Below are 13,039 nucleotides of genomic sequence, written 5' to 3' on the forward strand. Positions count from 1 at the left end.
CTAAACTCCTACATTTGGCTTTCGCTCACCACAAGAATTTAAAAAAAAAAAAAAAAATGTTGGTAACGAGACCTCACGGTCACGGTCTCTCAGGCGGTGAGCCATGGCATTGTGCGAAGAACCGTAACCCCTTGAAATTTTTCCTCAGCTCTCATACACGTGGCACGTTATAAAATGACCCAAACTTGCCATAAATAAAAATCACCATCATCATGTGCTCTAACATGACACGTGGAAGAAGATGATCCTTCCACGTGGTCAACAGCCGAAAGAGGTCCACCGAATTCCGAGGCAGTTCGTCCGGTAGTGGGAGTGAGTAGTGAGTGAGTTGGAGAGCCTGCCCGGACGGTCCGTTATTGGCGAGCCGGTGACAACCCACTGAGATAAGAAAACTCACAATCTTTGAGGATCGGGAATTTAAAAAACGTTAGGTTACTGTCCAAATGCTCACGTGTAGTCCTTAATACTTTCTGAATTCTGAGCTCTCTCTCTTCCCCTTATTCTTCTTCGCCAGTCATTAAAGATTCAAGACCCTCCATTTATTTTTCCCTTTTTTTTTTTAATCAATCAAGTCCTCAACGCCCTCCCTCGTGATTCGCGTTACTGGCTTCATATCCATCCCCGTCTTATTATCATCGTTGTTATTTGTTACCGTAATGAACGGTTGAGATCTTTCGCAACATGATAATATTATTTAGGTAAAGCAGGAACGGCAAATCAGCGGAACGGAGGAGTTTTGGGAACGACGTAGTACGGGGTCAAAGCTAAGTCGTCGTTGAACGGGCACGAAACTCGAGGAAGTGGGTTACTTCTGACGCGTATACATCATCACCCACGGGGGCTCCCGCAAAATATAATAATAGGAAGGGGGGAAAAAAATATAAAAAACGAGTTCGTTTCAATTTTTCGTTATTTTCTGCTAGGGAAAAAACCAAGTCCTTAAAAATTTGATTAATTTTAGAGAGTCCCCAAATTTCGAAGGCTCGAAGCCCGCCATCGTTCGAGAGAGGACCCAATTTGCTGAATTTTTAATTTTAAGACCAAAAAAAAAAAAAAGTACTCGTTTGACATTTTTGGAAAAGGAAAGGGTAGTTAGGTGATTTCAAGCAGCGCCTGACGTTACCATTAAGTCCGCCCACCCTTTAAAAGACCAGAAAAGCGGGAGACGCTGGTAATAACGGTACAATTAGTCAGATGAACTGAGGGGGGGACACGAGAGTGACTGAGTGAGAGAGAGAGAGAGAGAGAGAGAGAGAACGGAAATGGTGAAATCAGGACGTTGAGATTTGAGAGGCGGTGAGAAGAGGGTGAGATTTTTCTTGTGTTTTTTTGGGTTGGCGAAGATGACGACGGGGATGGTGCAAGACCAGAATCTGGAGAAGCATATAGAGAAGCAGATGGGTTGCATGGCCGGGTTCCTTCAGATCTTCGACCGCCACCAGATTCTCGCCGGAAAAAGACTCTATTCAGCCAAACGCCTTCCTCCTTCCGTCGTGAGTCTCAATTAATCCTCTCTTTAATATAATATCGTTTTCTGTTTGTGTTCTTGGAAAGTAAATGGAACTGAGATTGATTTGATTTACTGGAATCTCGCAGTCGGTAGATTCTCCGCCCGAGTCAGAGAAGTCCGTTGGATCTCCAACGGTGTCCAGGGAATTGGAAAAGCATCACAATGCCAAATCAACTCCCTCACCGGACCGATTGAAGAAACCTCCTGTGGCAATGGAGCTTCGATCTCCTGTGCCGGAGAATCACAACTCGCCGGCGTCGGAGAGTCTTCCGCCGAAGTCTCCTCTGCCTCTTCCGGTATTTGATTTTAAAGAAGGTACCAGAACGTCGTGGAAGTTCGCCAGAGAAGCTCCTAGGCTCTCTCTGGATAGCAGGGCCACTGTGGACGCTAAGGGAAGCCTCTACCCGAGAGAGATCAGAACCAACGCAGCGATATTGTCCGCCAATCGATGCGAGAACTCGACCAGTGGTGAAGACGACTGCGACAATCAACGTCGATCGCCGAGCGTGATTGCTCGGCTGATGGGACTGGAACCGTTGCAGCATTCAGATCCCGAACCGGTGAAGAAAGCCGAGCTGAGGAGATCTGCTTCGGAGTCTAGAGTTTCCAAGGATCTGTATCAGTACCGCTTCGTTGACGGCAACGCTTTTTCGGCGAAACAACAAACCACTCACGCTAACTTTTCCGGCAATGTAGTCAGAGACAATGCTGTTAGAGAAGATCGGAGTATTTGCAAACTCAGACAGGCAGATCCGAAAGCGTATGTGAAAGCAGATCCGACAAAAGCTCAACACCATAAAGGGATTGGACAGAGGAAGAGCTACTTTGATTCGGCTGACTTCTTTCCTGAGCCTAAACAAACTTCATCTGTGTACAGTGAGATCGAGAAGAGGCTAAAAATGCGAGGAATCGATGAGCCTGCCAAGGATTTGGAGACTCTGAAACAAATCCTCGAAGCTCTGCAACTGAAAGGTCTACTGCATTCCAGGGCGCCAGCTTCAAACCAAATCGATTACAGGAACTTCGTCTACGACAGGAGTTTCTCGAACGACGAATCTCCCATTGTCGTCATGAAGCCGGTCAGATATCCGGCACCGACTAGTCGTTCGCCGAGGTTTGTCGGCAACGATTCACCGCCTCCATCAAGTTCTCGATCGAGACCTACCGGTGACCGACGTAACCTGAATCCCGCCGGCGACGCATTGCTGGCGGTGAGTCCTAGGCGTGACCGGCGGGACATCGACCGGAGCACGCGGAATCAAAGCCCTAGCAGATACTCTAGCTCGCCGGTGAGGAGCGAGAGCTGCGTGAGTCCGAATAGGAGAAGGCCGTTGAGCATCGAGGTACAAAGAAAAGGTAACGACATCGTAGAGCATAGAAGAGTCTCTCCAGTCCACTCCCCTAAGCTTAATTCGAGAAGGATCGCATCAGAGCAACAACAAACCCCAAACCGATCACCAAGGAACAGGAAACCGACGGCGGAGATGTACCGGAAGGAGACGAAAGTTTTACCTCCGGTGGAGGACGAATCTTCTACGATGTCGGAGGGTACCATCAGTACGTCCACCGATACAGAGGTGAGTTAAGAGTTTGACCGCGAAAATCTTTAATTTTATCCAAGTATTTGCATTAATAAATAAATAAAATATTAAAAACATTTTGTGGATTTATTACAGAGAGCCAAAGTGGAGGAGTACAAGGAAGGAAGGAGTCTGTTGGAGAGGTGTGATAAGCTGCTTCACAGCATAGCTGAGATCACTACAACCAACGAGTTACAATCGAGTCCGGTTTCGGTTCTTGACTCGTCGTTTTACAAGGACGAGTCGTCTACTTCCCCTGTCATGAAGCGGGCTATTGACTTCAAAGGTAACGAGATTCTTTTTTTTCTTTTTTTTTATAAAGATTTTCATCTTTTGAATTTGTCTTTTTCGGGTTGATTTTAATGTCTAGATTTTGCATTTTGACTATGGTGACGTATGTTGCAGTGTAGATTTAATGTCTACACTGCAATTTAGCTCCTTTAGGTTTACCAGTAGACTTGTACTGTCCTAACACTATAATGAATGACGTCTAGTTTAGTTCGTTCATCTTTTCCAATCAACACACGCCACATCGGCGTCAACAAACTGTACCATGGATTTCACCATCTCAGGCATTATTTTTTAGCGTAATAATGTCAATTCTTACATGGTAATTACGTCGTTTTAGCTTATTCTTCATAAAGTGGAGGCGTTTGATAATGACGCCTTCTTTTTATATAGTAAAGTTGGAACTATAAATTCTCACTGTAGTTGGGTCATCCACCGAATTAATAGGAAAATGACCTTTCTTTTTCCTCTTTTAATATTTCCTTTTACCTAAGTTAATGCGATTCCCTTCAACTCTCTGTAAAAAAAAAAAAAATGAATGGAGTGTTTTTATTTTATTTTATTTTTGAGAAAAGAGTGAGGATATTTTCTCGGGAAAATAATTTGTTTCTTTGGTTGAATTTTCAGATCAACCAAACGAGTTGGAAGATGAGACAATATGGGGATCCGCACTCTCCTCGTCCATTGACCAATCAGAGGTCTGTGATTTGGTCTACATTTCGGAGATCGTCCGAGCTTCCAATTACTTACCGGAGGATTCAGACATTTTCCTATTGCTAGAGAAGCAACAACATCTCAAAGGAAACGACACCTCCAAAGTGTCCAGACTCCAAAGACGTCTCATTTTCGACACCATCACCGAAATCCTCGACCGGAACCGGAAATTGCCGCCGTGGAAGGTAGTCTCTCCGGCGAAGTCAACATCGCTGCAGCAGATTTGGTCGGAGTTTAGGAGGATCCGAGAGAGAGATGAATCGGAGGACTTGTTCCAGGTGATCTGTGGAGTGCTGAGGAAGGACCTAGAAGGAGATGCCGTCCATGGATGGGGAGATTGTCCAGTCGAAGTCTCCGAAGCCGTCTTGGACATCGAACGGCTCATATTCAAGGATCTGATCGGCGAAACAATCCGAGATTTAGCTACTTTTTCTGTGAAAAGTTATAAGCCCCTGTCATCTTGTAGGAAGTTGGTGTTCTGAAAGCGAGGGAAAAAAGAGAAAAGAAACGTTGAATGAATAATATTTTTCGCGCGCTTTTTTTTCAGGTTTTTTTTTTTTTCTTTTTCTTGTGGAATATCATTCTTAGTTTTACTTTACTTTATTCTATATTAGATATTTGGTCATTTTATCTCCGTTAGTCTTAATTATGCATTTCAAATCTATAAAGTAGAAAACAGAAAGATTTGAATGTCTTCGGAGTTGTTTTTATTTTTGTTTTTTATGTTTTTTGAGAAAAAAATAAAATCAAGAAAGAAGACATAATTAAAGATAAAAAATAAAAATAAAAATAATTTTTTAATTTAATGTAAAATGAGAGATAAATAAAAAAATAATTTTAATTATTTTTTATTTTTTATTTTTATTTTTTTCTCTCTTGATGAAAGAGATATATTAATAAATTTAATAGATTTTTTATCTTATAAATAATCTCTTAATAAAATTATTAAATATATTTTTAAAAATAATTTTTATCTAAAAATTAAAAATATTTTAAAATAAATTTTAAACGCACTCTTTATTTTTATTTGCATGTTTGTTTGTCCCACCGTTTTCAAAAAGAAAAAGTAAGGAAGTGCACGTGTTTGTGCCATCAAGTGAGTATTAAGCAAAAAAAAGTATGTGCGTCAGTGCGTGGCGTTGCTATTAAGTACATATGAAAAGAGGGATCTTCTTCGACCTCGTTTTTTTATTTGTATTTTCTGTTCGAATTAAGATGTTTATTTATATAAAAATTTTTAATTATAATAACAAAATTTAAATATAATTTTTTATAAAAATTTTTGATCATAATAAAATTTAAATTTAAATTTAAATTAATAAAATAAATGAGACCGAATCATGAAGTCGGTCTTTTAACATTAAATTAAAAAAATATGTAAAATATACAATTTTTATACATATCTGGTTTTTGAAAAATAGAGAATTTTTATTTTTTCCAAATTTACTAGACAAACTCTCTAAAGAGAATAAGAATTCACTGTAAAAAGAAAAGGTCAAATTAACTGCAACGAAACAGTATTAAGCGTTATCTTTTAGCTGGAAAGTGTTAAAAGCCAAGTAGGTTCATGTGATTTGTCCTCTAACTCAGCACTGCAGACTTTTTTAATTGAACTTTTCTAAGGTCACGAGTGCATCATATTTCATTCTCTCGTGGTTATTGTCCAACGTTTTTTAAGCATTGTTTAACCTTTGAAGCGTGTGTATCTATAATATTTTGTACAACTAATAACTCTTATATTGTATTTAGCAACCTCTTTCCCGTTTGTGTTTTAGACCCGTTTAGTTCGTTGATTTAAATTTTTAATTTGAAATGAGGTGTAATTTTATGTGAAAATTTTTTACTGTAACAAAAAAGTTAGATGTAACTATTTCTGAGAGTTATTTACTGTAATAGAACTTGAATTCTAAACTCAAATCGGTGAAATTAACGGGACATCAATCTCTCAAATAAGACGTTACCACATTTTACGCTGCCTAGACTTGTTTACATTGTTTTATTCCGGTCCCTATTATTCTCAATTATTTGGATATGTACAATATTGGGGCTCACACGTTGGCTGCGTTCCTTGTATTGGTATGACACAATTTTTTCAATAATGGAATGCGGATAATATAATATATAAGATATTGGAAAGGTTCATATTATGCTGGGATTGGGAGGTGTCCAAAAGGGTAAGAGCTCATACTCGTACTACTGAATTATTAAGGACGTGTTTGAAACTCGTTTTAAAATAATTTTATTTTTTATATTAAAATAAAAATGAAAACGTTTTCAATCTCAGACAGAAATTATTTTTAAAAATGCATTTGATAATTTTATCAAGAGATTGTTTTCAATGTAAAAAAATTCATTAATATCTCTTTTTCTCTCTCTACTCGAGAGATGAGAAAATGAAAAACGATTAAACTAAAAAATTGTTTTTATTTCTGTTTTTTTATCTTTTTTGCGTGAAATGCCGTTTTGAAAACGTTTTCATTTTTTTTTTAAAAAATGTGAAAAATAAAAACATGATCAATTCCAAACACAGTCTCAATATTTTTTATTTTTTTTATTTATCTACATTTGTGGGCCTGTGACTCATTTTTATCTTGGCCATTTTGTTGTGGGCAATGTGGCCCCTTTAGCTGTTAGATTGGTCCCTTCTCTTCCACTAAGATAGCCCATCTATCTCTTCAAACACAGCTAGCGAGGTTGGTTTTGTCTCCTTCATTCTATTACTCGCTTCGTCCCTTCTCAAGTAAAAAACTTTAAATGCGAAAAAGGGTCAAAACCCAAGAATTTCTCAAAGAAGTTTAGAAATGAGGTCCCTTTCAATGTCACCTCAAAAGGGCACAGACTTATCTACCTATGTTATAGACGTGGATGGGTGCTCTGGCAAAGGCACATGACACTTTTATGGGCTTTTTCTTTCAGCGGGACATTGTTTTTGGAGCTAAGAAGGAAGTGAGAACTTGGGGGAAAAAAAAATGTAAAATAGAAACGGTTAATTTCTGGGGAGTTTGTTTGGAAAAATTAGAAAAAATAAATTATGAATAATTTTTTTACTTTACAGTTATCAAATTTATAAAAAAAAAAAACTATTTGTTTTATATATTTTTATAATTTAATATAATTTTAATTAAATTTAATGATCATAAATTGACACTGTTGGTAAAAAAGTTCATCGAAAGGTTCCTAATTTTTGTCCAAAGCATTGTAAGTTTGTATGGGTTGGTTGTCATGATCAGTGCAGGCATTGTCCCCTTCGTTGGGGTCTCATTTAGATGTAATATTTTTTTTATATTGACTGGCAATGTGAGTTAATTATTGGCTCAGTGGGTAGTACTATCCAATCAAAGCAACCTGGGAAAGGAGCATACTCCCTGGGCAATTTCACTTAAAAAAAAAAAAAAAAAAAACAGGCCGTTCAGTTCGTCATTTGAGATTTTTAATTTGAGTTAAGATGTAACTTTATATTAAAGTCTTTAATTGTAATAAAAAAGTTAAATGTGATTTTTTTTGAGAACTTTTTACTGTAATAAAATTGAAATGAAAAACTTAAATCGGTGAAATGAACGAAGCCTTAAAAAAAAAAATAGAGAGATTCTCTCGGTAAACTATGAACGCGTTTAGAATTCTTTCTAAAATAATTTTATTTTTTATATAAAAATAAAAATGAAAACGTTTTCAATCTCAGGCATAATTATTTTTAAAAATGCGTCTTGTAGTTTTATCAAGAGATTGTTTTTAGTGTAAAAAAACTCATTGATGTCTCTCTTTCTCTCTCTGCTCGAGAGAGGAGAAAACAAAAACAAAAAATGAAAAACGACTAAAAGTCATTTTTCATTCTCTCTCATTTTACACTAAACCAAAAAATCGTTTTCATTTCTGTTTTTTGTCTTTATTGCGCCAAACGTCATTTTGAAAGCGTTTTTATTTTTTCTTTCTTAAAAAACGTGAAAAACAAAAATGAGATCAATTCCAAACACAACCTATATTTTTTTAACTATTAGATATGCATACTTTTAACTTTTACGTGATTTTATGTAAATTCGACAACAAAAACTTAGGCTATCAATATGTTGGCATACTGAAGAAGGTCCTAAAAAATGAATATTAAACTGTATGTTTGATTAATTAATGTTTTATTGTTTTTAGGAGCTAAATACTTAGAAGAAGCATTTGTAATATGCATTAAGGTTCTTGAATCCAGATCCCAAGTCTGAGAGCATTTGTGGTGCGGTGTGTATTAAGGTAAATTTTAGTACGTGAGTAGAGAAAGCACTTTTCAATGCAATTTTTTCTTTTTTTATACTAAGAATATCATATGTCAAAATTTGACTTAATCATTATTTAATTGTCATTTTCAACTCACTTTAAAATTAAAACTGTACTTTTATAAATTTCAAAACTTAATATTTATAACAAAAGGTGGCTGTTGTTTTTGAAATAAAATTATGATTAGAGAACACAATATAACAAAATGTTAAAATGTCATATTGACACCTTTTAGTGCCAAAAGTATTGAATAGGTTAGATTTGTGTTCGTGTCCTTCATGGGCATGCATTCTGGGCTTCAACGAGGCCTCATCATTGGGCTAGAATAGTTGTGGATCTATAAGCCCAAATCCAATTCCTCAAAAAAAAAAAAAACTCTTCCCTGAAATCTGTTTGTTTGACTTTTGGACCTTTTTTTATTCTCTGAAAACAAGTGCTCTCAACCTTTGACTGCCGACGTGACCTTTGACTTTTCGACTTGGTCAACCTCTGACTGCCGGCGACCTTCATCGATAACCTCCATAGTTATACTGTACGGTACGTAGCGATTAACGAGTAACGACGGCTAAACGTTACATTTTTTTTAATGGAAATTAACAACGTTAAATAAAATAAAAAAGCATTATATTCATCTACAAAACCAAGCTTTTCGATATACATTATATATTTCTTTATCAGTCATTATATTATTACAAGATGTCGTGTTTAAATTGAACTTTTGGACTGATAATATTTGTATATTATATGAAGATTATTTTCTATGCAAGCTTTTGTTGTTTTCTTGTTGGATTATGTTTAAGGATCAAGCTTAAGAAGCTTAGTTTTACTTGATTCTGCAAATGATTGTTAACTGATTAGTTGTTAGATTTTCATTTATAACAGTTTAGTTTCAAAATTATAGTTAGGTACATAAGCTAGTTTCAAAATTATGGTTAGTTACATAAGCCAGTACACGTAAGTTATGCCTACTGGTGTTAGAATAGAATAGTTGGAACTCTAATCCACCTATTTAAGATTTTTTTTGCAGATTCTAATCAGAATGAGAATTATTCATTTCTTTCCGTTTCGAGTTCTTTGAAACTCTCTTTACAGTCTTTCTTCTTTTTCTTTAGTTTACATTTTATTACTTGTGCGAGTAAAAGTGACAACTGTTAGTTTATTAATCCATTCTAAAAACTTAAGTTGTTAAGAGACGTGTCAAAAATAATTTTACATTTAAATAAAAATAAAGAGTGTAATTATATGAGTTTGAACTCAGGAATTTCCACTCTGATACCATATTAGGTTACTAATTCACCCAAAAAACTTAAGCTTTTAAGAAGTAGGTCAACAATAATTTTACATTTTAACAACAACAATATAAAGAGTGTAATTACATGAGTTTGAACTCAGAAATTTCCACTCTAATACCATATTAGGTTACCAATTCAATTCAAAAATTTAAACTTTTAAGAGGTGAACCAATAATAATTTTATATTTTAACAATAACAATATGTAAGAAGTAAGTAAGAGGGGTAAAAGTAATAACAATGATGAAAAAAAAAAAAGAAAAAAGAGTAGGCCTGAAACTGTTTGATAAATTTCCTAGTAGAAGAAGGCAGAATGGTTACGCAGCGGAATTTTTTTTTAATCCGTTTTGATCAGCTTGCATAACAAGGGTAATTGGCGCACTTCCTCCCCAAACTCTTTAGGCAGTATGTTCTTTTAATTTGGATAAATTACTCTCTGAACTCTTAATTTGATTGCAACGTAAAGAAAATCGGTAATGTAATGTTAAATTTCAAATCGGAATCTTCACATATCTCGTGTTAGTGTCTATTTTGCGACGAATTTACTTAAATACTCCCATGAGTTGAAAGTCACTGTTTTAACAGGTGCAGGTAGAGCAGCCCATGTTACAGGAGGTGACAGATTCAATGCCAAATTTGCTGTGGTTTCTCGTAAAGGTTTGCAAGGCCATCAAATTCTTTGATACTGATTATTTGATTTATCACGTGTTTTTAAATCAGGGTTTTGCATGTTCTGCTACAAATATTTCCTCCTTTGTCTCAGCATGTCATGTGGCTTGTCCTTGTGTTAGCCTCACCAACAACCTCCTTATGCATATGTGCTGTGAAAAATCGTAACGTAAGTATACGCTATCGCAATCAAGTAATATAATAGTGAATAAGAATATCGTCCCACGAGGATTGTTGTTTACTAATTACCAAAATTGTATTAACCCTAATTTTATTTGAATACTTGAAAAGAGAGTTTATAAAATTAAGTAAAGTAAAACTAAAACAATTAAATAAATTAAACAATGCTAAGCAACGGATGAAAATTCAATAGATTAAGATTCTAGGGTTTCTGATTTCACCAAATTAATCATGTTCAAATTCTCATAATTCAAGCAAATTAACATTCAATCCTATACTGACAGTAATTTCTCTAAAGCAATTATTATTCTTTCTCAAGCAACAATAATATTAATCCAACAAGCAAAATCTACATCTCTGTCAGACTTCTAAACCTGTTGAAAATCATTAAGTGCAAGAAATTCAAAAGAACTGCACAAGCATCATAGATATCTCTATCCTATGAACAACTCATGGTATTTCAATTAAGAGCTTATTCAATTATCACCTCTCAATCTCAAATCAAATACAAAATCATGTAATAGTTGGCCAAACAATCACAAGCATTAAGAATAAATTGAAATACTCAACATATATGGATTAAACATCAATTACTTAAAAAGAAGATTGAGAATTCGAACATTCATAATCCGGCTACATCGTAGCCCTAGAAAAAGGAATTAGTTCATCTCTAAACAAAATAAATTCCTAAACAAAGTCTTAATCATTGGAAAGGAAAGAAAAGAACTAATTTGGAGTTGAATTGAAGCGTCTCCGTCTCCGGATTTGAGCCGTTCTTCTTCTCCGTCCCAATTCTCATTTTATTTTCTTGAATACTCTCTCAAAAGCCAGCCGTCATTCCACAGTCTAAAAGTCTCCTCTAATTGCCCTAGAATCATCTATTTATATGTTTCAGAGCATTAGGGTCAAAACGGGTAAGTTTTCTCGCGATTGGCCTTCAAAACGCGTAATTTCTCGCGTCGTAGCGCTGCAGCGCTGAGTTTCCAGCGCTGCGGCGCTACTGTGTCAAATGCCTGGGCGCTGCGGCGCTGTAATGGGCACCTAAGCGCTGCCCATTCTGCCCAGTACACAAATTCTGCCGGATTTCGGCATCGCGGCGCTACAAACTGGCGCCAAAGCGCCACCAGTTCTGCCCAAATTGTTGATTCCGTATAACTCAGCGCCAAGGCGTAAGTCTAAAACGATACCAAATGAGCGAGTAAAACTCACTCATCAAATACCCCCAAACTTAATATTTTGCTAGTCCTCGAGCAAAACAAAGATCAAAGAAAGAAAACTAAGAGAAATAAATAAAAAAATATAAAAAAAACAAGTTAAACGACACTTAAATAAATGAAACTTTACTTGAGTATTAATTCGGCGTTGTTTCACAAAAAATGCCTCAGAGATCTCACATAATTTACAGCTCAAGAAAGACTTTAAACTTTTTGAAAGTTTAGAATTTCAACTTGAATGTTGTTCTCAACCCCACCTAAGACTCCTGATGTGTGTGTGTGAATAATCAATTACATATATCCAAATGCAACCCAGATGGGTTTATGCAAATAAGTGAATCAAGATAGATCTCTATTATTTCGAACTCCATAGGCTTACTTTTCTTATCACTCTCCACTAATGTCGGTCAACAAACCACCAAGGATCAATAGGACTTTATTAAGCTTGAATTGAATGGCTAGGGATTAAGGTGGGGTAAAATGATATGAATGAGACTCTTAACTCCCTAAACTCATCAATTACTCTAGGATCCTCTTGTAGAACTTCTAACTCAATATCTCAGATATATCCGCCATTTGCCATCAACATTTTTGTCTCCACTCTTTATTTCTTTTTTTTTCGTTTTTCTTTTTTTTTTTGCATTAAACGATAGATACAGAATTTCATTGGACACAACAAACAGAATATAGAAAATATCCATACACCTCTCAATTCCAAACACAACTCAACGTGCATCCTAGAATAATCAACAAGCTCAAGGGAAAGGGTGAATGACAGGATTTATTTAAAGGCTAGGCTTATAATGTGGATGACAAAGAGAAGTTTAAACAGGCTCAAAGGGGTGACTAGGGATATTATTGTAACAGGGTAAGCTCAAACGGTTAAAACGATCCAAAAATGGCCTAAATCATTTCCTTAGTGATAAATTGCCTGAGATTTCGCCTCGAGTGATAATCAAACAAGTTCTAGAATCCGGTGAGATCCCCAGAAACATGAAAATCACATAAACTTTCTCTAAGTTCACAACATGGTCAAGTGCTCTTAATTATGTGCTCAACAATGTAAGAAAATCATAAGTAGAGTAAAACCAACAAACAAGTCAAGCACACAAACAATCAAATTATTCATTATCTCCCAGAAGCCATAGTTAAGTTCAATCATTGTCTCATCATCGGCCGGGGTGAAACAAGCCGAACCAAAGCTCAAGGTTTTTTTTTTTTTTGAATAAACTGAATAAAATAACATAAAATAAGATAGTTAACTCCCCCAAACTTAAAACTCACATTGTCCTCAATGAAAAAGTAAAGCAAGAGAGTTTAGAGGACTTTCCTGA

At 35.8% G+C, this 13,039-nt stretch overlaps 1 protein-coding gene across 1 annotated transcript; it reads left to right on the forward strand.

The window, feature by feature from the left end:
• The first annotated feature begins 1,173 nt into the window (after positions 1 to 1,173).
• On the forward strand, positions 1,174 to 4,639 carry LOC21395751 (protein LONGIFOLIA 1). Its single transcript, XM_010088812.2, has 4 exons — positions 1,174 to 1,493; positions 1,597 to 3,087; positions 3,187 to 3,376; positions 4,006 to 4,639. The coding sequence occupies exons 1-4, from the start codon at positions 1,344 to 1,346 to the stop codon at positions 4,572 to 4,574; spliced, it is 2,400 nt and encodes a 799-aa protein (XP_010087114.1). The 5' UTR covers positions 1,174 to 1,343; the 3' UTR covers positions 4,575 to 4,639.
• The last annotated feature ends 8,400 nt before the right edge of the window (positions 4,640 to 13,039 follow it).

Source organism: Morus notabilis, unplaced genomic scaffold, assembly GCF_000414095.1.
Source record: "Morus notabilis unplaced genomic scaffold, ASM41409v2 Scaffold345, whole genome shotgun sequence".
In the NCBI taxonomy this organism is placed as follows: domain Eukaryota; kingdom Viridiplantae; phylum Streptophyta; class Magnoliopsida; order Rosales; family Moraceae; genus Morus; species Morus notabilis.

Bases quoted from the DNA above. Each gene is read 5' to 3' on its own strand.
- LOC21395751 (XM_010088812.2), top strand. From the start codon at position 1,344: ATGACGACGGGGATGGTGCAAGACCAGAATCTGGAGAAGCATATAGAG. The intron at 3,088-3,186 runs GTGAGTTAAGAG...GATTTATTACAG, and splicing joins GTACGTCCACCGATACAGAG to AGAGCCAAAGTGGAGGAGTA. The intron at 3,377-4,005 runs GTAACGAGATTC...TTGAATTTTCAG, and splicing joins GCGGGCTATTGACTTCAAAG to ATCAACCAAACGAGTTGGAA.